The sequence below is a fragment of the Rhea americana genome, unplaced genomic scaffold (genome assembly GCF_003343005.1).
Source record: "Rhea americana isolate MKP2758 unplaced genomic scaffold, rheAme1 scaffold_20, whole genome shotgun sequence".
Taxonomy (NCBI): Eukaryota; Metazoa; Chordata; class Aves; order Rheiformes; family Rheidae; genus Rhea; species Rhea americana.
In genome coordinates, this window is record NW_028186150.1 from 728540 (window position 1) to 753307 (window position 24768).

Genomic DNA, 24768 nt, shown 5'->3' on the forward strand with positions numbered 1-24768 from the left:
AAAATTTGAGGACTGAGTGAGAGAAAAAGATGTCTGTAGTGAAAACAGAGTATATGGAAGTCAGAGGTAAGGGAACTATAAAATGCGTTTTTTTTTTTTTTTTTTTTTTTTTTTTTTTTTTTTTTTTTTTTTTTTTWATATATGTAGAATTAGAGAGCCAGGGCAAGAAGATAGATAAAACTTCCTTTGACGTACCCAGCAGTGATGGGAAGAGTATGCAGAAGGAGCATCACAAAAGGTGCACATTACAAAATATTTTGCTGTTGTTTTTAGTAGTAATTTCACAAATGGATACTTTCTTCTTAACTCTGTGGTTTACTCCTTTGCAGACTGCTTTCCCCACAAGCACACTATAAAAGTTTTAATGTTGTCTTTTGTGTCTCTGCCCAGCACTATTAGGAGCATTAAGGAAGGTAAAATGAAGAAGACTTGGTGCACGCACAAGGCTCAAAGAAATGACTTGAGTCAGAGCTGTGGCACCTGGTATTTCTGGTGGCTGTGCACCATAGCTTTGTTCTTGAGTGCCTCCTAAAAATGGGCTGTTTGTCTGCCCACTTCTGCAGATTCTCACCACAAGGGTTAGAAACGTTCTTCAGGCTCCAGTCTAGCTTGCTTGTGGCCCCTTTGATCTTGTGCTGTTCTGCTTACATAGTTGGCGTATCTCTCTTGTGCATGGCGCTCCTCTCCTGAATTCTCTGAACAGTTCTCAGGATGTGGGGCGGTCCCAGCTGAGATGAATGCTTGTTGTTGCCACAGTATCTGCTGATAGATAACTAGCAGGCAGTGTAGAGTGGTGTTTTGCAAATGAAACAAAATGCACAGAATACGCAAACATGCGTCACTGCTTTTCCTGTTTTCTCTCACCTGAGGAAGAGTGCAGACTGGGTGTTGCTTTTCATTTGAGATTATGTTTTCAGAATTACATTGATTATTTTACATATTTTGAGGGGCTAGAGACTGGAATCAGCTTGTGAATAATTGACTGCAAGCAGATCTTTCACATGACCCGAATTCCTGTGGCCATCTTGCATAACAGGAGGCTTTAGTTAGGAGCTGAAAAAGGCAGAAGTGATTTCACTTTAGAGAGAAAAGGGCAGAAGAGRTTTCACTTTGGACATGTGAAACCACACAGCCCATTACATTACAGGAGTGATGCTTTGGCTGAAGGAACTAAGGCTGCCACGAACGTGTCCCAGAAGTTGTGGTCCTCGGCTGGCTCCCTGCTCACGTTGGAGGGTCGTGTTACAGGAGAGCTTCCTGCACCAAGGGACTACAGAGCAGGAAATGAATGTTTTGCTTCTTCTGTGGACTTAACAAAGGGCAAGCTGGTCTTTTGCTATTTCCACATCTTCCATATGGTGAAGTGAAAAGTTACACACAAATGGTATGGCTAAATTCTTTAGCAGAATCATTTTGTGGAAAGGGAAAGAAGAAAACTTTCATTTAGAAGGGAACAGTGAAATCTAAGTATCAAGCATGGCACAGATTAAAGCATAGTGATCTTCTGTGGTAACTTTCTGTGTAATCTACTAAATGGAGAAATAGAATCAAGAATAAGGTTATTAAAATAGTACATATATCTGATTCTATTGCTCTGATAGCAGAGGGCATTTTGTTCGTTGTCTGTGGCCTTAAACTATTGAATATTACAGCAAAGCTAAAACTGAATGTTTCTTTCTGTTGCTTTCCTAAGGATTCACCCCCCTGAATACTTCAAGAAGAAATATGCTGTGGATGAAGTTCACTATGTAACAAAGGTGAGTAGTCTGTATCTTTGAATATTTTTCTATGAATCTGAAATTAATATGACGCTGTGATTTTGCTCATCTACTTACTGGGTGTTTCCTGGCCTTTTTTTTTTTTTTTGAATACCAGAAAATATACTTCATTCTTATAAAACACTCCTAATTTTAAAAATTAAAAAACTAAAGTGCTGCGATTTTGAGCTGAACACTGAAGTCTTATTTCAAAAACCTTCTTGCAAACATGTTTTGTGCTTCATGAGATTTTTCAATTCTTATCTTCATCCTGAGAGTTTAAGGGAATGTCTACAAGCAGAAACGCATTGCTAAATGCATGTTTGCAATGTGTGGTGATTTGAGGAAATTGCAGTGCAGAAGTGGCGTGGCATGTCCTACCTCTGACTGGGAGCCTATGTTTATTTTATACCTCCAAACAGCTACGAGCCTGCCTTACTCTTGCTTTGAATCATTGTAAAATTTGAATAAGTAAACTCACCTTTTTAAATGTAAGTATGACTTGCTTAGCTAGGTTTCTCATTTTGTTTTTGAGCAGATGTTTATGTAATTATGCACCTGGCCAATTATCCTTTTTTGGTAGGAAGACTCAGCAGGGTGAGGGCAGTATTCCTGCCAAGCTCTGTGGGTGATTTTCATGGAGAGCTGCTCGAAAAGGAAGATTTTGATATTTCTGTCCCTCCTGAATGCTAGCCCTGACTCACTAGACCCAAAATTTCACTGTAATCAACTGTGAAGATGTTTCATTTCATTTTCATAATGAGTCCAGCTATGAAGTAAAGTTTGATCCTATGTTTCAGTAATTGGAGGTGGAGGAAGCTGTGAAGAGGTGGTCTTTTGACGTGCGCAAGTTGGCATCTTGTAAAATGCAGGCGCTTCAATGCTTAGCTGTCAGAGGGTGAAAAATTCAAGTGGAAAATGCGTATTTCATTTGAAAAATTACATTTATTGGTGTTTTGGATAAGTTTCCATCAACAAATGCCTTTATTGTACTTCTATCCCATTTTTCCTTGCAGTTTAAAAACCTCATTGCTGGGGAAAAGACCTCTTTACGTGGACAGTATATTGTTCCAATGTAAARACCATTTTCTGCCTGGAGTACATGGGTAGAAGTTAGAGGCTATTGAAGCTTGCAATTGTTTGTCCTTCAAGGGCCCTGACTATAACTTTTGCCTGGGATGCTTACACAGTGGTTCTCCAGCATCAGGACACTAGGGGCCTGATTTACAGGATAGTTTTATGCCAACAAATGACCAATCTGTATWTGTGAGTAATCCTGTTTCATGAAATCTGAGAAATATTACCAAATAGACCACAAAATATATTGCAGGATTGATTATATGCTTTCTTTGGTAATATTACTAGCATGCTACTAAGCTGGTTTAGCATTGGTGGAACTGTGCTCTGTGTATTTGTCATCTGTTTAACTCAAAACACACGTAGTTCAGTGCCCACCTTTCTGCAACAACTCCAAAAATCCATTTCTCCTTAGTCTTTAAAAGATTAGGATAGAGATTGTGGTTATTTTTAACTTTAATGTATTTATACTCCTCCCCTTTTTAGTTTTATCTGAACATAGTTGCAAGCAAAAGACAAAGCATTTAAAAAATCAATAATATTCTATGAGCAGGAAACGAAGAATCCATTAAGACCAAACAGTTGTAACTTATACTGAGTACATATTGATTTTAAATAGCAGCAGTGCGGTAGAGACTAAATATGTCTCTGCTTTTATTTAATAAGACTGCTGTATAATAATTCAGATCTTAACTGTTTGTGGTGAGATGAGCATTTAAACTTTCTGTCCTCAAAAGAATGGGCCAAGTGAGTCATCTGATAAATACGGCACATTTCTTGTTTGTTCTTTAACCTGTCAGGAAATCAGACTATTCAAAAATGTTGGCTCCCCTTTGAAACAAACTCAGAGCTTTTAATAGCATTCTTTTTGAAGAGCTAAAATAACTTTTTATCCCTCTAACTATTTGGTAGGAAGTGCTGAGGGGAAAACTACTAAGTCAAGGTAGTTGCACTATTTTCCGAAAGGAAGAATTACTGGGAGAGACCAATGTTGTGGGGATTTCATTCTGTTTTTGTGTTTCCGTTTGGATTCCTGATTTTTAGTGGTGGCAAAAGGATGATATAAGTTGAGAACTCAAAGCCTTCAATCACAGCTTGTGGAAGTGAGAGATGCATTGAAAGACACATTCTAGTCTCGATTAGAAATGTTTGAAAGATAGGAAGGAGCCTGTTCTAGTCAATAAAAGATAGCCCAGTGAGAATAACGGTAAATATTCATTACTAAATTTTCAGAACAYTGTAACATAATAGTATCAATGCAGGTGTTTTATATGTGGTAGTGCACTGCAGATGCAGATTCTCCCTGTTGTTCTTTATTTCTGTGTCACATTACAGCATTTGACTTGTATTTCTTTTTTCTTCCAAAGAATGACAGCAGATTAAGATATAGTTGATATTTRTGTCTTTAAAAGACACTATCAACTTAAGCACTGCATTTCTGTCCAAGTATTTTGTGATATAGCGACTCTTGTTGCAAGTGTCATGTACAATTACAATATCTGAAATATATCGGAAGAGAATTTTTATCTTTCCAGCTCATTTACTTTGTATACAGCAAATTTTGCATAAAGAAATGGGGAAACTGATATCAATGTGATTATTAGGAGGAAAAAAGTTAAATAATGGCAATCTAAAACTTCTTTTTAGATATCCAGTGTCTTGGCTTCAAAGAAACCTTCTACCCTTCTTACTTTGGTGAGTGATATTATTCTGAAGAACAACTATTAATTTTAAATAAGAGGATCGGTTTATTAAGTATTTCTTTGCTTTGTCGTTCCCTCTCTGTATTCTCCAACAAGTAGTTCAGTTCTGACAAATTTGAGCACATTTGTGCATGTAAATTGATGTACAGTCTAGTCTGTCTCCTTCATGATCWCATGAAGGATCTGGCCTTCCATTTTGCATCCTCTGTGCCTTTATATGTGTTCAGGTAAAACATGACAAGCCTATTTAATGTCAGCTGTGCTACCCTCCAGCCTGTGTACAATGAGTCCAAACTCCATTTTTCTCTTCTGTTTCTCTGGTCATGTCATGCATGTATTTGGATCCCATAAGGATTCAGGGAATACTTGGGTTGGTAATACCAGCTTCTTGGAGAAGGGTGTGATCAAATGCCTGTCAAGTATTTTGAATGCTGCTTACTTATTTCTCTGAAACAAGAATGACTAAGTGGAGGTAAAGCCTGCAAGCAAGTCCCTTCTTCCCTGTTACCTCTCCCCCAGCTTCTTTTCCTGACAAATGTTTTATAAATCCATCTTTCACTATTAAGAGTGTCTGATTTGTTGGCTTCAATATATGTGTAAGAAATGAGTTGCTGACTCTGAGCTTTCCCTTACAGCAAATGCAGTGGCAGCTCCTGGATTTCTTTATTTCCCATGATAGTTGCTAGACTAGTCTTACAAAAAATTCCTCCATGGGCTTTTAAATAGTGTGAGATCTGATCCCTTTATACATTCAGAACAAGAGGTCATAAATAGTTTTCATCCTTCCACTAATAAATAAATAAATAGGCCCAGCTCTTGCAGCCGTTCCTCATAGGGTAGATGCTCCAGCCCTCTAATCATCCTCGTAGCCCTACTCTGGACTCTCTCCAGTAGCTCCATGTCTCTTGTACTGGGGAGCCCAGAACTGGACACAGTACTCGAGATGAGGCCTCCCCAGGGCTGAGTAGAGGGGCAGGATCACCTCCCTTGACCTGCTGGTAACACTCTTCCTAATGCACCCAGGGATACCATTGGCCTTCCTGGCCACAAGGGCACATTGCTGACTCATGGTCARCTTGTCATCTACCAGCACTCCCAGGTCCTTCTCTGCAGAGCTGCCCTCCAGCAGGTCAGCCCCCAGCTTGTACTGGTGCCTAGGGTTATTTTTCCCTAGGTGCAGGACTCTGCACTTGCCCTTGTTGAACCTCAGGAGGTTCCTCTCTGCCCAACTCTCCAGCCTGTCCAAGTGTCTCTGAATAGCAGCACAGCCCTCAGGTGTGTCAGCCACTCCTCCCAGCTTGGTATCATCAGCAAACTTGCTGAGGAGGCATTCTGTCCCCTCATCCAAGTCATTGATGAAGAAGTTGAACAGGATGGGACCCAGTCCTGAGCCCTRGGGAACGCCACTAGCCACAGGCCTCCAACTAGACTCTGCACCACTGATGCAAGCCTCTGAGCTCTGCCTTTCAACCAGTTCTCAATCCACCTCACTGTCTACTCATCTAGCCCACACTTCCTGAGCTTGTCTAGGAGGATGTTGTGGGAGACAGTGTCAAAAGCCTTGCTGAAGTCAAGGTACACAACGTCCACTGCTCTCCCCTCATCTACCCAGCCAGTCATTCCATCACAGAAGGCTATCAGATTGGTTAAGCAGGATTTCCCCTTGCTGAATCCAAGCTGACTACTCCTGGTCACCTTCTTTTCCTCCCTTTGCTTGGAGATGACATCCAGAATGAGCTGTTCCATCATCTTTCCAGGGATGGAGGTGAGGCTGACTGGCCTGTAGTTGCCTGGGTCCTCCTTCTTGCCCTTCTTGAAGACTGGAGTGACATTGGCTTTCTTCCAGTCCTCAGGTACCTCAGGTACCTCTCCAGTTCTCCATGACCTTTCAAAGATGATGGAGAGCGGCCTGGCAACAACATCCACCGGCTCCCTCTGTTCCTGTGGGTGCATCCCACCCGGGCCCATGGAGTTGTGAATGTCAGGCTTGCCAATGAGATCTCTAATGCTATCCTCCTCAACCAAAGGAAAGTCTTCCCTTCTCCAGACTTTCTCCCTTGTCTCCAGGCTCTGGGATTCTTGAGGGCTGCCCTTAGCAGTGAACACTGAAGCAAAGAAGGCATTCAGTAATTCTGCTTTCTCTGTATCCTGTGTCACCAGGGCCCCTACCCCGTTTGGTAGCAGGCCCACATTTTCCCCAGTCCTCCTCTTGCTACTGATGTATTTGAAGAATCCCTTCTTSTTGTCCTTGACAACAAGACTCAATTCCAAATAGACCTTCCTTGTCATATCTCTATGTACTCTGACAGCATTCTTACAATCCTCCCAAGTAGCCTGTCCCCTCTTCCACATTCTATGTACTTTCTTTTTCTGTTGAAGTTTTGCCAGCAGCTCCTTGCTCATCCATGCAGGTCTCCTGCCCCCTTTGCTGGATTGTTGATTAATTGTCACTCTGTGAGCATCCCACTGTAATCAGGATTTTTCACATAACTCTTGGCCAAGAGGATGGAGCTGTGATGCTTTCACATTTTTCCCACCACCACAGTAAAGCCTGGAGTGGAGAAGGGAAGAACGTTCCTTGTTCTCTTGGCTGAGTGGACGCTTGGTCCTCTCTTCTGGTGGTCTCATTCCAGATACAGAACCATAATGCTGCTCTGCAGGGTTTCCCACATGCATGTTAGAAGTGCTCATCTGCTATATAGCAGCCAAAATCCTCTTGCTTATGCTCCTTGCATGAATGGCAAGCTGTAGGAGAGCAGCATACAAATTTACATAGTAAGCTTTGCTAAGGCAGTGAAGAATAAATTCTTTTTAAATAAGATGACTTTAAAAAAAAATCTTGAATGTTTGCTATTCTCTTGCCTTTTATTATTGTACTGGTCTCCTAGCTCCCCCTTAAGACATAAGGGAATTAGAAATCTAAGGCTGCCAGCTTCTTAAGCAGTGCATCCTAGACTGAATTCTGTGCTGGTCTCCTTTCAAACAAATAATTGTCTGTATTGGTCTCCGCTTGAGTAAACAGTCTGTAATTTTTTTAAATAGTGGTTTCAAATATTCTAAATACTTACTGTAATTGGGTTCTGCCCATTATTTAAATTTTCACGTACTTGTGTTTAGCTCAGAGTGATGGTCCTTTTGATCTTTTCCCTCCCAGCGCGGTGTTAATACTGATAGTGGAAATGTCTCCAAAGAAGCTTCATTTGAGGGAATCAGCCAGTAAGTGATAAAGTGATTTTATACATTAATTGTTGCACAGTTATGTTGAATTCATTTTATATTTCACATTAAATGATGTTTTTGCTAATGATGGGATATTGAATGCCAGATCAAATGTATTGATATTTCTTTTGGAAAAAAAAAATTGGCATGCTTGTAATTATTTGAAATATAGCAGGATTATTTTGGAAATCTCTTAGCTTATCTAATAYTAAGATCATCTGATGTTTTTCTTTCTCCCTATTTTCTTTAAGTATATAAAAAAACAAACTCATTCCCCCTTTCCACTTTTCGGGATGGAATATTTGTTTTTAGATTTCAGAAAATGTGGGTTTTTTTTTAAGAGTAGTTCCTTTCTTTTACTAACTTGCACAGTAGTAAGGTATATATTAAGGGTTCTCGTGTGAGCATTCTTCTGAAAAGATGTAGCGTAACAGGTGTAAAATAAAATATCACCTTTCTGCATAGATACGACCTTTCAGTGTCACCTGATGTTGTCTTTTTATGAAATTTGACTAGTAGTGGGATGGAATTCTCCTCCTACAGATAGTATTTTGAAAAAGCAGTTAATAATCTATTACAGACCTACTATAGGATGCAAAGATGGTCTGAATTGAGATCTCAAAATTGGTCTCARTTTTGAATGGAGTACAACTGTCTGTTCTGTTGTGATATCCTAAAATGAGATTGTTTTCCATGTTAGCTCAAGTGCATGACAAAAAAGACACAAAACCTCCAATGAAAAAGTCTATTAAAATAAACACTCTTGCTGTGATGTTGAGTGGATGGCCTTTCTTTGATCCTTGTCTCGCAGTCAGCCTACTCTGTTTTCCTCCATCCACTTCTGTCCACAGCATATCACGCTAATCCTATGGTGATGGCAGTACACAGAATTTACTGCTATTCTGGGTACTCTTTGGCATAGTCACACAGCCCATTTTCTCCTGGAATGGGCTTTTCTCTTTGTCGATTGAAATGAAATCTGGAGTCCAATTGCGTAACTACTTTGTTCTCCCCTTTACAAGCAACGAGAAACTTAACAACTCTGTCAGAGGTGTAGACACTAGAAAACCATAGTGGCAGACACTTTTGCTGCTCAATGAGTTAAATACATGCTATTGCAGAAAGAGAGGAAGCTATTTTTATGGAATATATGTTGCCCTTCATGCTGTTACAGCAGTCTCGCATTCTGTTGCTGTGACCCAACCGATACTCATCTGTCTTCTGCTCTCCAGATACAAGTGTACTCACTATGTTCTAGATGGAGTCATACCTTCAGTTTTGTCTGCAATACTTCCACATGAAACATAAACAGTTATTACCTCCAACAGTAATTCCTTTTGGGAATGATGTACAAAGGTCTGTTTGAAGTATCGTAAAGATTTTTTTGCTTACAGAGTTTCACGCAAACCCTGGAGTTCAGTTAATACATATTACTAGTCAACATTTGGGTAGGAAGCCACTCCGTCTGACACTGGACTTGCACTTGTGATGATGTTTCCTGAAACACTCCCAGGGTGAATGATTTTTATCACTGGCTTTCCTCTTGGTGGTAAACATGCTCATTTTGCCAGTCATTTGGGGGAGATTTCTAGCTGTTTAGCAGATAATTTTCATTTTGTTTTGAGAGCACAAAGTTGTTCATTTTGAGCCTTTGATAAATTTGGTTAGTGTCTTCTCCACTGCTCCCCTGCTCGCAATATGGAAGAATACTACTTGTTTTTATTGTTGAATATGCTAGCAATTCCCTCCATCTCAGCTCTTTTGACAGATGTAATGCCTTCAAACCTTGTGTCATTCCCTTTGTTCTTTGAGCTCTCAAACTCATCCTTCTGCCTTCATGGGGGCTGTCAGGTCTGGTGTCAGGAGCTGCTTAGTTCCCATGACCACAGCAGGCAGCGTGGAGATTAAACACTGCTAATTGAAGAAGTGGAAGAGGGCGGGAGCTTTTTTCTAAAATCTTCTCTCCTTAGACCTTTATAACCATATATAAATCAACAGTTTTGTTTTGTTTCTTTACACAGACCCAAACCAATTTCAGTATTTCAGCTTTTCTGTTTCTCCACCTCTCCTCTGTTAAACACTTTCKTTATTAAAATGTGATTTCTTCCAAGATAGTTAGCACCTGGAGAGTTTGCACTGAGCAATGTGCTTTTTCAGATCTCCCTTCCCTCATGTCTACCATTTACTTCACATTCCCTGTTCTCTCCTGTGAGCCTTTGCTTGGCCAGACTCACTGGACTGTGGTTCTGTGAGGTTGTATTTTAATACTGTGTTCTCATTTGCTGCCATTTTCCGGCTACCTGGTCGAGATGTATTTGCTTGCTAGGGCCCCTTGTTTGTCATAGTCCCATTTGTTTTTTTCCTCCTAAACTGGCTGTGCCCCCATGCGTGTTCCCCCCCCCCCCCTGCTATGGATGGTAATAGAAATAATGTATCATTTCCCGAAACAGCTGAATCTTGCTCTCTCTTTGCAGGCTGTTCATCTGCTCCTGTCAGAAGBTGCCTTTTTCTTGCCCTAATGATGTTGCTCCCTTCTCTTACTTTTCTAACCTTTTGAACTTTTCCTGGAACATAATTATCTAAACTATTTGATTAATTTTTCCACTGTAATAAGTAGTCATTTGGCTTTCACTGCAGTCATGGTTTTTCTCTTGTCCTCACCCTAAAAGTAATCTCTAGGTTATTTTTGTCTTGCCAGTAATGAGCAAGCCTGATTTTATGTATCTGCTGGTAATAGAGCCCATAGTAACGAATCACATCATAGGATCCTTTCGTATCTTGCCTCTTCTCCCTTTTAAAAAGTATGCTGCATGTTTAAGAGTTGAAGAAAATTTTGTCTGCTGCTGCAATCTGGGAAAAAAAAAACAGAATTACTTTACTTTGAAAAATATCCTGCACACCCATGTATAGTATCATGGTTCAGTGGAGGGAGTAGTATGGGACAGGATGACCTGGACTGTTTACTACTGTTGTTCCCTGAAGTCAGCTTTGTTTGACTGTTACGAATCCTACAGGAGATGACTTGCTGTCACTTACTTCAGGTGCATTCTGTGTAGGAGACAGATTTCTGAAGTAGCTCAAATGCATTGTTTTCTAGAAATATGTGTTTCTGTCTGCCAACAAAGACTAGTTCTGTTTTTGTAATTTATAGACCCGTTTTTCAGACAGGAAAACACACATTTTTTTTTTTAATGTAATCATGTAGCTGTTATGTAACACTTGTAAAAATGCTGTGAGGCAATGTGACTAAACCTTGTAGAAAATAGGTTTTGAACCTTCAAGCTGTGTGGGTATTGTGTGTACTGCTGCACAAAGCTTTGCTCAACGTACTTTTTTTTCGTTGACAGAATTGATTGATGTAAATGATAGTAAGGAATTGTACTTAATGTTTAATGTTTTTCAGTGAAAAAACACACCTGCTGTGAACAGCAGTGAAGATGAGCTGGCTGCTAGGCTAAGGCCTCTTCCTTACTGCCTAGTGGAGTCAATTATTAGAGGAAAGATGTAGAGTAGACAGTTCTAGTATCATGTATGAATATAAGTTTTAGATTTTATCAGCATGTACACACAAACCATATTAAGCAAACTGAGGGAAAAAAGGGTCTCATTATACAGGAGATGTAGATTTCTTAAAAAAAAAAGAAAAGAAAAAAAGAAAAAGAAACCTAATGAAATTGCCTTGCATGTTAAAGGACAACTGAGTATGAAATCAATTTCAACATGTCATTCAGTGTARTATGTCTTAGTTTTGTGTTGATTAAATGGGAGCATTAACACATGCTACAGACTAACTGTAGCAAAATGTCAATTTGCTTTTTTCCTTAAGACACCTGTCTCATCTTTTAAGGACTGTCAATTTGCAAATTGCAGTAAAATGTGGAATTGGATGGCTCTACATGATCCTCTTAGTATTAGGACAGTCCATGTATTTTTTAGTGAGTTATTAGCAAAATCTAAGCTTGCTAGAAGGATAGGTATTTTTATTTTATGTAGAACTTTATGCGAAAATTGTGTAAATAACACCCTGTTTGTGTATTCCAGTTAGTAATGACACACACTTCCCCTTGAGCCWTATCATTTAACTAGTATCCTTCAGAATGTGGTTTCTTCAGCGGCCTTATTGCTAATTAAAGGAAAACATAATTTGGGTCATTAGTTGTAGAAYTGGAGCAATTATAAATGGGGCAGCTGTGCCGCCCCTCGCACAGGACCCATAGCTGTCATAAGCTAAGCAGAGCTGAGACAGTTCAGTCCTTAATTGTGGGCTCCTCAGGAAAAGCTACATACAGTGTATGAGATTTTCTCCTGAAACCGAGTTGGTGCTCTGTCTCTGAGGTCTAAGATTTTGTTTTATACTTGACATTATTTCAGAAAGTCTGTCTTTCAGATGAGAGAGAAAACTGCGGTGCTGCTTGTGACCTCCTGGCCTAGCCCTGTACTCCCTTGTTTTAATCCTTTCTTTGGGTTAATTGGCTTTTCCACCTGACAGCACCTAGAGTTTTAAGCAGCTGCCGCGTGTTAGGTGGTCCCAGCCAGTTCGGGCAGCACCAAGACAATCCAAGAGGAGGCCTTCACGGTCAGGAGAGGCACAAACCAGGGACGATGACAGCGTATCTCTTGGCTGAAACACTCTTCCCTAAAATGGCACTGAGCGAGCTATTTATGGGCCTAAACTTATATACATTATTTTTTCCTTTTTTCTTTTTTGATACCCAGACAAGATATAATTATTTGTTTGTTATGAGATTCGTAATTTTACTGTTCAGCTGGTTTGATTTGCTTCTGGAGTTCTCCATCTGTACTTAAAGTGAATGTGTCAGATTCTTGAAAGAAGAGAAGTGTGTCAGCCTTCAGAGTTTGTGTCAGCCATCTCTATCTGGCCTTTCCTGCCCTATAATTTCTTTTTTGCTTCACTTCCATAAYAACAATAGTTGCTTATACTTGTCCTATTTACATAGAGCTGGTGACGGGACTCTCTGGACTGCTGCAGTATACCCTTATACTTGCTTTCACTAATCTGCTTTTTTTTCTGACATAATGACAAGTATTGAAAATCCTAGTATCTGCTGTGGCATTTGCAGCTTAAACTGCTCTACATCTTGATTTCCTGCAGTGTTGCTAAGTAGCATGTTTTCTAGCCAAATGGAGAGTTCAATCTTCTGGGTTTTTTGAGTTATCGTAAATTGATTTTTTTTTWWAATGTCATTCATCATTTTTCCTCTGTATATGCTTTATTTAAGTGGCTCTTCATTTTAAGAATTATTTCTGCATTGAACTATTTAAATAGTAGTTGTTGGCATTATATTCAAATTGGAAAAGTGCCTTTATCTCTGGTGTCACAAGACTTTTTTTGTTTCCAAGTGACCAAATTTGTGATTTTTGGCTATTCATGCTGTTTTCCTTTTTCCACTAGTTTTTACTTAATGCCTGTAATACTGACTACCGTAGAGCTTGTTTCTGAGTGTTGTGATCAATTATTGTTTTCTGTCTGAGCTTGGAATAGGAACACAAAGCTCTGGACCTTCACCTTTTTAGATTTTACAGGTTTATGAGCACATGCACTTGAAAAAAAAAGAGACATAGGCTTTTGGTCTGCTATCCAAGGATGCAATAAGACCCTGGTATGATTAGAAGTGACTTTCAAATAATTTTTTTAATTGGATTTGTGCTTTTGTTGCTCCCTTCTGAGGTATAAAGAATGACCAGGAACCTGGAATAGATTTTTCTTCAAAAATACAGGAATATGAATTGTGGCCTTTCAGCATTCATCTGAAGATCTTTTGGGAGCCTTAGAACGTTTTAATTTTCCTAAATGCTCTAACTGAAGAGCTGACAGTCCTGAGTCAGAGAAAAATATCTTTGATGCAGCATACTCCTTAGACATTTAAATTGTAAGCAAAAGCCTTGAAAATCTATTTGTGTTCCACTTAGTTGCTCAGTGTTTTACTCCACTGGCCACTCTAGTGTTATTGCTTAGAGAGCCTCAGCATAGTTCCAAGAAGTCAGGAATTGCTAATGCAGGAGATAAACAGAAGAATAGTTATGTTTGGGAGGCCAGGGTGAGATGGAAGCTTTTGCTTTGCCTCTTCTGTAGATCACAGAAGACACAGAGAGGTTGTCTTTCTTGTCACAGTTTTCCTCTAAGCAAACTTCTTTATCACATGCCACTACTATGCACACACAAAAATTTGAATGCAAAAAACAGAGGACAACACTGGCAATTCTTTGTGTTTAATTTCACTGAAGTCAGTTTGAAGGGTAAAGTTAGTCATAGAGCAACTTAGGTTGGAAGAGGCCTTGAGGTCAGTCTGGCCCACCTACCACTCAGAGCAGTGAATTGGTAACTTACATTTTACCTTTGTCTAAAGAAGATTTCTAAATATTTCTTCCACATGTTGTTACTCTGTTTTTTGCACATTCTTAAAAGTACATGGCTTAGTCTCATGTATTTCACAGTGGAATACTTGCACAGTAAAATAAGTATGTACATTCTTCGCACTGGGATATACACTGTTGTTAATGAATTCTGATATTATATCTGACTTTGCAAGTTTTTGCAACTTCAGAGAGCACATTTTTAAAAAACAAAGTAAATAGGCACTCTCTACTGTTGTGTGTTGTGTGTTTTTTAATGTTTGTATTTTTTGCTCGTTAGATTTAACGTGAACAACAAAATCCTTCACCCTGAAATTGCAGAATGGTGAGTAGTGTAAGCCTTCCTATCTGAGTACTGTTGGAATTGTTTATATTCTATACCATTGCTTTAGAGAGATTTCCTCAGCAGAAGCCTCCCGGTTTACTATGTGAGTTTTAATTTTTATTTGATTTCATGTTGGAGGTGGAAATAATGTACAGAAGTAAACTCACTGTTAAGTAACAGCACTGAGTAGTGAAGAAATCAAGTAACATTTCTGAAAGAAATAAGCATCTGTTCTCGATACACATTTTATAGAAAGCCTTTGGAGTTAATAATCACATCCATATATGGATTTGGATGAACAGGAAAATAACTGAGCRTAATTCATATTCTAGCAAGGAAAAACAAAGACAGTATTAAAACTGTGTCAGAATAGGTAATATTTAATAAGATGTTATTGTCTCCCTAGGATTTATTTTAACAGCATTAATTTTTCTGATTTATTATTCATATACCTGTGCATTGTAATTCTAGGGGAATTCTACTGCAGCCTGTCTAGAACAGCCAAAATTAGAGGGTGTGACTAAGTATTAGGAGCATACAAAGCTATTACATCTTATCAGCTTTCTTCTTTTGATCAGCATCATTGACTTGATCCTTAGGATTGCTTAATAATTAGGGCTTTCTAGTTTTTTATTTAGGATATTAGCTGAAGAGACAACAGAGTGTATTTTTGTTAATGAGTTAGATTTTCAACTAAGCTTTTTGAGTGTATTAGTCTGGAAATGAGGAAACAAATCCTTGGTTAAGACAGCTAAGCTCAGAATCCTAAAATGTAAACAGGAAAGTATACGGTCTGACTGCTACTGTTGTAGCTTATTGTATTGCATGTGACTATTTATTATTCATTTTAATATTTATTATTAGCACCTTTGCTAAGAATGATCTTCTGCTTCATCTATATTTTAATTGCTTGAAATCTAGGCAGTTGTTTTTTGAACATCAATGCTATTTCAGAATATGTGGAATTCTTAATAGGTCAGATTTCTGTTGTTACAGCCACTTTTCATTCCTTGGCATGGTGTAAAATATTTTAAAAGGAAAGTGGGAAGCAGGGAAAATTTGACGTTTCTGTATCACTGAACCACAGGTGAACCTGTAGACGTGCAGGAGTGGGATTCACTGCTGCAAATCCTGCTGAGGAGTGCAAAGGGATGCAAGTCTTCTGTAAGACAAAATTTTATATCTCAGCTGTTCCAAGCTTCTAGAACTTTGACCCCATCTGTCCTGCTCCTCCCTTTTCTGAAACAGAGAAGACTTTATTTCTGAACTTAAGAGTTAGTCCATTCTTTGAGATGCAGAGTCTTGAGCAATGAATGCCGGGCACAGGAGCTATGAAACTAGGGTGTGGAATGTGCTTTTCAGATGCACAACTTAAACACGTTTAGAAAAACTTCATAAAGAAGCAGCTTAGCAAATCCTATTTTATTTTGAAAATACCATGAGTGTTATTAATTAATCAAGCTACTACCATTACTTAGTGTTAGTGGAAAGATCTAAATATACTTGCGTTTCTTCTGAGATCCCTGATGCCATGTTACATCGCTTACAGAAATAATAGAAAGGGTGTAGGTCAAGTTAAAAGWTCTTCATAAAGTCCACTTTTCCTGCTGAGACAGCTGCTGGTTTTTTAGCTGGTTGGTTGATTGGTTTGGGGTGGTGCGTGTGGGTTGCTTGTTTGCTTGTAGACATCAGGAACTTTCAGCCATGGACACTCCACAATCATGTGCCCAGCAAGCAGAGATGATTCTCCGAGCACCTTGATGAGCCTTTTGAGGAGCAGAGAAGAGAGCTACGTCCTTGACTTGCCTACTGGTGCTGTTTCTGTGCTCCTTCTGTGCCTGCCTTTTTGTACTCCTGTTAGCAGAGAAAGACAAGGSGCAGCAGAGAAAGGAAGGAGGGCCAAGAAGGGCCTTGCCTGCCATCTGGGCTTTGGTCTACAGATATACTGGACGTCAGGGAGAGGGATGACAGCTTCAGCTGTGGGGGCATTTTGGATTAGGGCTGCAAGCTCTTTCCTAGGTTTTTTCCTAAGGCTTTTGTTGTAGTGCTGTTCACCTTACCAAGGTGTCACCTGATGAGCTTTTTTTCCACCTCCCTCTGTGATATGGGGTAGATGAGGGGATTAAACATCTCTCAGAGCTCAGGGCTGGCTCTGTACCCTGAGGTTATGCTAAGGCAGATGGAGTAGAGAGGAAATGCGAGATACAGCRTTTGGAGGCAGCTCATTTGGTATAGAGGGGATCTCTTTTATGAATGCTAGTCCAGAATTCTGATTTTGTCTTCTCGTTCTTAAGTGGGGAGAAATACTTGGTATGCATTCACCCTGCTTCTGGCATTAAAGAAAATGGTATCCTAAGTGAAGCCAAAGTTCAGATTTGCATTCAAGAGTGGTTTAAACAGTTATATCAAGTTTGGTGGTTTTCATCCTAAATTAAAGTATTTTAAACACAATCTTTAGAATTTAAATATCTAGTGAAATCAGTAAGTGCCTGACAAGGTATATGTATTAAAACTTCCTAAATTATGAATTTCCTTAGTATCTAAAGTTATTGCTGAAGTAACTTTCTTTGAAAAGCAATAACCGTTTTAGAACTAAGAATATATTTCTTTTAGGAAGATGAATATTTGATATAATCTGGGGCARCGAATTCACTGCAAGGGGCAAAGAGCTTGTGAATAATTAAGGMTCTATTGCCTTCCATGCTTTCTCTCCTTTTTCAAAATCTCAACATTTTCTGACTTATTATGAAACTTAAAGAAAAACTATAAAAGATTCTGACCCTAGACTGAATTTGAATTTTAGCAGTTTGCAGAAGTGTTTTAACTTTTTTCTTTTTTCTTTTTTCTTTTTTCTTCTTTTTTAATGAGTGAATATGACTTCAAATACATTTAAATTTCAGAGTTCTCTTTTAGATTCACACTGAACATCTGCACTAAGAGTTGATTTCAGCATTTTGAAAAGCTGAAAAAAAGCATTCAGTGAAAAAAAACAGCATCCAATGAAAGACAAATTCCAAATTTGTTCAGTTTATCTCCCTAGTAATCAGAAGTAAATTTTCCTATTRCATCACTTAGCAAAATGGGCTATTTTTTACTTTAGTGTACCARTATCTGTCTGCCAAAATGATAATGATATTAGAAGATAATTATTTAGCAATGTATGGGTGACTTTGTGCTTGTATACGCTATACTTTTCCATAATCTAAAAAGAAAAAAAATTTTGATAGTTACATGCAGAAAATCTCATATATTCTTTATTTTGCATTGCTTTGATGAACAGCTATAACCGTTTCTTCAGGGAACGTATGTTAATGTCCTAAAGATTAGCAGAAACTTCTGTGTTTTCAGAGTTTTTAAAGATTTATATTATAAACGTCTTTTTCAAATTTCTCAAGATGAAAGCCAATATTGTTCAGTGCTCGTACAACTATCTTGCAGAATTTTACGGTAATGCTTCTCCTTTGCACACAGGCTTTACTATGTTACTACTTCATTGAGCAAGTTTTTATGCTAAAGCTTACAGAAGAGCAGAAGTATATCACCTGTGGTAGAGGGAAAATTTCTATAAATGAGGTGTGGAARGGTAACAGGAGTGATTATAAAGAGTGAAGAATGCAGAGTGTTACYTGGACAGCATCTACCCTTTACTAGGGGATATGCAAACTGGTAATGTTTCCAAAAGGACAAGGGGAAGTGGACATTCCTATTTGTTTTCCATGTTTGTCACAGAAAACAGCCTTTAAAGTTGCATTTATTAAAAACAACMAAACAAGAAGACTGATAAGCACTGAGCTGGAAACTGAAAACTAAATATTTTTTGTTGGTATTCTCAGGAATGGTGAATGCACTTGGAGAAGCAAATGTTTGTGTTTCTTGAGAAAAAGCACTGATTTAGGAACGTGTAGTGGAGTTATACTAGCACCATGGCTGTAATTGCCTGGAATTCTGTTTACTTTTTGACCACTTGATTAATGGAAATTAGGCCATGCGTGACTGAAGTGATGCATGTTCCTGCTTCAAGCTTTTCTCCTCTGTCAGGTGGTTGGCACAAAAGATGATCTCCTCTTACAGCAATTGTAAATAAAAGCACAAAGTGTATGGAGGAGAAGAAAGTGAGAGAGAAGAAATCTTTCTGCCCTGCTAAAATGAAAGAAACCCCATACATTAATCCTGACAATAATAGACTTGTGTTTCTCTTTAACTTGATTGCATTGAATGGTTTAGCTGTTAATCTGAGACTTGTGTTACTTGCTGACTCTATATTTTTACAATATTACAATCACTGTAAATGATTTGTTTCTATTTAAATACTAATGAATATATTCAGTGTGTGTAACTGGCCCAAGAACCGTTTTTAATATAACGGTAAAGTTCACCTTAGTACTCAAATGTAGTGCTTTCTTCCTACCACTATGAAAATAATGTTAAAAGCAGGGAAGTAAAAAAANAAAAAAAAAAAAAAAAAAAAAAAAAAAAAAAAGTCATGAAAACTGCGGCCCTCTCCTCACGTGTAAGATTGCCATACAGTGCTAACCAGAGTTCTGGACTGGCTGTGCTTTCTGCCTGGTTTGGAAGACTGTCGCCTTTCACATCCCCACAAGTAGTGAGAAGGTGCTGGAATACTGTTTGAGGGTAAATTTGATCCTGTTTCTGCATGTTTGTACATCCTCCTTTTCTCTATTAACAGTTAGTGGTGCCTTTTTGTTGGTCTCAGAGTGACTAAACATTTTCTATAAGATGTTTCAGGGCTTGACCTTGTGTGGATGAGGGTGAGGAATTCTGTACAAAAATCTAAATCTGAGGCTTAATGTTGAATTCCTATATGCAAAAAGATACCAGAGAAAATATGATCTACAATAAATGCCTTGACCCTGAAGCCTTATGACCTAGTCAAGTAAAACAGATTCTAATACTCTTTGCGACTGCAGTTGAGCAGTTATTAACTTGTATTACTTGCAGATCCCAATAAAGAGATTAGATATCTGAATTATGAAAAAAATATTTTTCAGACATTTGCAGATCAGGAATATGTGCTGTATATTGAAAGTAATATAAAGGCACATCAAACACRTATTAAATTATCCTGCTAGTACAAGCAGTCTTCCGAAGAACAAGAACACGATTAAAAAAAAAAAATCTATAAGCTGTTACTTCCTCAGTCTAACACGAATATATTTGAGCTACTGTTCTTTGTCTTGACTAAAAAGTGGAAGCAGAAGTTTGTTCCTCATCCATGGTGAACAGATTATACCATTCTGGTGTAATTTTTTCACYTTTGCATGCATTTTAGAACCTAGTACTCATTCTTAACATACATAAAGATTATTTTGTATCATATCCCAATTTATTAAGCATGTCTAACTTATWCTCCTCTACTATGTTCCAGTTTATAAAAGCAGATTGATTGGTATCAGCATTTAACAAAAATGTCTGTCATTTGCCAAAAAAAGTTGTATTTGAAAAGAAGTGACTGTACTGCAAAGCAGTGCAATCACTGTCTGTGGGGAAAATGCTGTTATCACCCATTAGAGGCACTGATGACTGAGAAACCTCTTTCTGGACTCATTAAAACAAACTACAAGAGCAGGAATACAGTAAATAGTCTTCAACAGCAGTATGAATAGGAACATGTTGCAATAAAAAAAAGTGATGTCTTSGTGACAGTTTCAAAATCTAACAGTTTATGGTAGTTTTTAACTGCTRCAAGACCTGGAGTGCAATGCCAAAATACAGTTTAAATGTTTCCACACAATTAAATGGATTTGGTTTTGTTCTTTGTAAACAATAGATCGGTACTTCCTGGCTGCCATTGAGATGGACATGTGAATTTTTAAGAAACCACGAGATCTTCAGTATATGTAAAAATGGAAAGAGTAGGTGATTTTCATAATAGAAGATTATGAAACTCTCTCTACTTCACTGTTAATGTCACGCTATAAATAACTGCTTTTATTTGAAATACACAGTAGAAAGAGTAAGTGGTAAGAGATTAATGATAAATTTTCAGTAGAAGGTCAGAAGTGTATCAAAGGTCTAAATATGCACAAATTTAGTATCTATTAGGGCATGGGAAAAAAAAACTGTCTTTTGTTTTTGTTTTTTTTTTTCCTGGAAACATATGGAAGAGAATGGACATTGTAACCATTGTAACCTTGATTACTGCTTCAGTATTTTCTGAATTGCCTTTTTTTTTTAAAGAAAAAAAAATACCAAGCAGAAATAGCATTTGGGTCATTCCTCCCCCCCACACACACACTTTCGACATATTGTAAATAGGTGGGAATTGAGATTATGCTGAATAGAAATTCTAGAGCTYTGGGAATTTCATTATGCAAACTAGCTTCAGATTGTGCTTAAAAAGTAAATCAAGTAAGCTTGTAGAAATGTTCCATTTGAAGTAATGTCTGAGCCATGACAAATACAGAAGTACATTGCTTTTGTTTCTAATGTATTATAGARTGGGTTGAGAAAATGTTAATTGGACAACTTGTTTATTAGTATTAAAGTAATGCAGGCTGGTGTTTGAAATGCCTGTGACTTTTCTTTGTAAGATTGTTTTGCTAATGGTGAATCAATGCTAACAAAATATTGCTGTCATGAGTACTGTAATAGATCTTCACTCTTGTGTTGCACTCTTGAGGTGTATCTAATTTTACTGTAGATGATACGTTGTGTTTCAGGGTGTTTTATTCTTAGTGTGCCAAACTGCAACCTAACATGATTTCTGTTCTGCTTTTCTTTAAGTCGTGTGATTAAGACAGACATGGAGTTGGAAGTTCTGCGCTACACCAATAAAATCTCCAGTGAAGCTCATAAAGAGGTAATGGATCCTTTACTGTTAATAATTTTTGCTCTTAGTGTAACAGTAGTACTCAGAAAATGTTCTCAGCAACCCTGAATTGCTTAGTAATAAAATAATGGAAAGGCTGGATAAAAATAAGAGGATAATATGCCTTCTATTACAGCCCTGTAATACACCTTGCATTGTCCTTGAACTCAATGGTGCATTTTTGATACGTGAGAAATGAAGTGTGGTTTTGAGCAAAAGCTGGGAAGCTTTACTTCTGGTGAGGCAGAAGGTGACATGCTTGCAATCTGTCTGTCCTGTATGCACAAAGACAGACCTGTATAGAGATGGAGAAAGATAGRTTTTTTTATTTTCTGGATACTGTCAGCAAGTGAATCTCTGAAACATTTTACTCAGTCCAGGTCCATCATAAAAAGAGGGAACGTTTCCTTGCACCATGGAGTATAGTCCAGGGATGCCTTCAATTGCTCTGCAGAGATTGGTATGCCCAGGCAGCACAGTGCTTCACCATGCTGTTGTGATGACATAGCAGCATGGCAAAGATAAATCCAACCTCTTGGGGAGGCTGCTCAGATCGGACCCAGTTGAGCCTTGCCGCTCTCTGGATTTGGATCACAAAGTGGACTYGAGTATCAGTGCTGTACTCTGTGTCATGTTACAGAGGTGCCATGAGTTGTGACTGGTGACCAGTGAGAGCTTAGTTAAAGTAGCTGRTGAGTTCACGAACTCAACTATTGTCTTTGCCCCTGCTCCTCAAATACCTGGGCTATCTGTGAAGTGTGAAAATATTTTAAAGGAAATATTGTAAAATTACCAAGTCTATGAATAAAAGCACTTGCATTCATTCCCCTTTGTCCTTCATCATCTTTGAACAAGCTTGTCCCATCTGAGATGATTCCTTTCACACAGCAGCTTTCTAAAATTYGTAATTCATAATCAGGCAAAGAAATAAAACAGGTGTGCGTTCTCAGCAAATCTGAGAGCASAGTTCAGACTTACGAAATGTAACCCGGTGTTAATTCTATAGTCACTTTTCAGATTACAAAGTAGAAGAGAGAATCTTCCTTTGTTGTACAGTACACTTCACAGTTTTGTTTTGCTGGTGCTTCATAAAAGTAAAACACAAGGACTTGCTGCCAAGTTCACTGGAGCTGTCAAAATTAAGCATGGRTGTTTAGATGAGCTGCACTTCATTAGGATATACTTGTGACAATTAGATGTGCTTTAGTGCTGAAGACTGCAGGCATTCATAAAGATTAAARTTAGTTTGATTTCTAATATAGTTTTAAAATGCATTGACTGATGTAAATTTAAATGAAGTACAGATGATATTTTTGTAATATACGTTCCTCTAGAGATAYTCAGTTATAAGTCATAAATTCATGAATATGAGATCTCTTCTTGCTAAGAATGTCCATGTTAATATGTATCTTACAGGTAATGAAGGCAGTAAAAGCAGGTATGAAAGAATATGAGATGGAGAGGTAAGAGTTCTTTCAAAAGTATAATAAAAGGAAAAAGTCTTTCTTTAGTAGGAGTAGAAGCAATAGCTGAGTAAAGCAAAGCAATAGCATTGATTTAGTAGAAGCTGAGAGCTCATTGCTGTTTCAAGATTATTTGAAGCATTATTTTATTATTTTGAGGTGACATTTCATCAGTTTCAGGCATATATTTCATGATGGTTGATTATATTTTGGTTATGGTTTAGTGTAGTGTAATTCTCTTGGAGTTTTAGTAATTGACAGTAACTTTACAAAATAGCCATTATTATTGTTTGAAGGCATCCAATAAAGCTGTGTTTATGGGTAAACATTGCCATTATGMTGGTTATGCTTAGAGGACTACACATATGAGTGTTTAAGAACCTTATAAAAGGAAGTGTTCAATTRCATTTCACCTGCAATTACAAGTCAGCATTGCCTGTGCTTAGCCTGTACAGGGAGTTCTCAAAAAAGTGGTGGACATCTGTTAAGAAGTCAGCAAGAATACAGCATATATCTTTGAGGATTGTGGTTGTTACTCTAATATTGAAACACTGTGCAGGCATATTTAGGAGGCATTGTCTACTGGTAATTGATAGAGTAATGACATGTCCAAATTAAGGAAATTATTGCTTTCTCTTTTAAATCAATATTTTCATTAGATTATCATCAGCCTATCTTATAAAGCACAGTTTTGATCGCCATTTCCATTTATTTTTAACATGTATATGATATCTTCAGTTTCCAAAGTGTTTGCCTAATGAGGCAATAGAAAATAGCAGTAATCTCGGTTACTCTTGCTTCTTCTTGTCGCTTTTCAAATGTTAGTAAGCGGGCTAATTGGGAGACTCTGTGAGGTAAAATCCAGTGACCTCAAAATTTGTCATCAGGATGGGCATAAAACATCAGGCAGGGCATAAAACAGATAATGCCTCTAGAATATAAGCAATATGGAAACTTGTGTTGCAGCTAAAAAATYTAAAGTTTACAGACTTCAAATTGGTGCTACAGATACCACTAACTGACAGGAAAAAATTCAGGTTATGTATAAGGCCTGTGCTATACATGCTGATAGTGAAATTTTGGCTCTGGAAATCAATGGAAAGCAGCAGTTTCTATAGAGGGGTTTGTTCTAAAGTGTTTTTGAAAGTTGTAATCTTGCACAGCTACGATCAAGCATAAATTTCACACAACAAATACAGATACGTACGCTTCTGTAAGCCAAAGAGGTGTACTGTATTTTCACTCCAGGACTTTTGTTCTTCTCTGGCTTCTTCCATACACATCCACCTTTCCAAAATATTTTTTGTGTCTTTCAGTTAAACAAGATTAGGCAATTCTCTCTTAAACCCTTTAAAAATTGTCTTCTATTCTTCCATGTGATAGGTTATAATTCTTGAAAGAGTTTGAGGTTATTTCACTAATGAAAGAGGCCTTGGCAGACTACCTCTGTACTGTCTGCCTTTGAGACTATAATTAGGATTTAAGTTTCTGCCACTGCTTGGAGTTCATCCTTGTTCCAGTTTCTCTTCTCTTATTGCTTTGTGGAGAAAGCAAAATTGTAGTTTTCTTACCTTTCTGAAAAGAARCATGTAGTTGGAATTTTTAAAAATAATTAGAAACAGTCCAGGAAATCTCTAACTTGCATACAGATAAACCCATTAATGTTKTCGAAGAAGGGAAATGCCAAAAATTTAAAAACAGATGACATCCAAAAATAGACAATTTTTGTTGAAACTGTAGATTTTGTTCTGTTGTTTTTTGTCAACAAGCTAAATAGCTTGTACCCTACACATTTGGTGCATCCMAAACCTAAGGGGGCAGAAAGCAGAAATTCTCCGTTTATGTAGGTTTATCAGAAGTATCAAACAGTTTATAATTGTCTCTAAGGATCTATGGAAYTATTKCATTCTCTGATATTCCTAGTGCTTCCGCTCTTCCTGTGAAAGCTTTCCAAGGTGTGTGTTCCTCTATCCCRCATCCATTTGCAGTTCTCATTGATTCCTGTGAAACTGTGATTTTT

General features: G+C 37.9%; 1 protein-coding gene across 1 annotated transcript in view; it reads left to right on the forward strand.

The window, feature by feature from the left end:
* PEPD (peptidase D) overlaps window positions 1–24768 on the forward strand; it is a 141220-nt gene that overhangs the window by 21543 nt on the left and 94909 nt on the right. The window contains exons 4-9 of the mRNA XM_085303752.1: window positions 1694–1757; window positions 4482–4529; window positions 7692–7753; window positions 14412–14456; window positions 21201–21276; window positions 22702–22748. Coding sequence (XP_085159878.1) covers window positions 1694–1757; window positions 4482–4529; window positions 7692–7753; window positions 14412–14456; window positions 21201–21276; window positions 22702–22748 — 342 coding nt within the window. The remainder of the gene's footprint in view (window positions 1–1693; window positions 1758–4481; window positions 4530–7691; window positions 7754–14411; window positions 14457–21200; window positions 21277–22701; window positions 22749–24768) is intronic.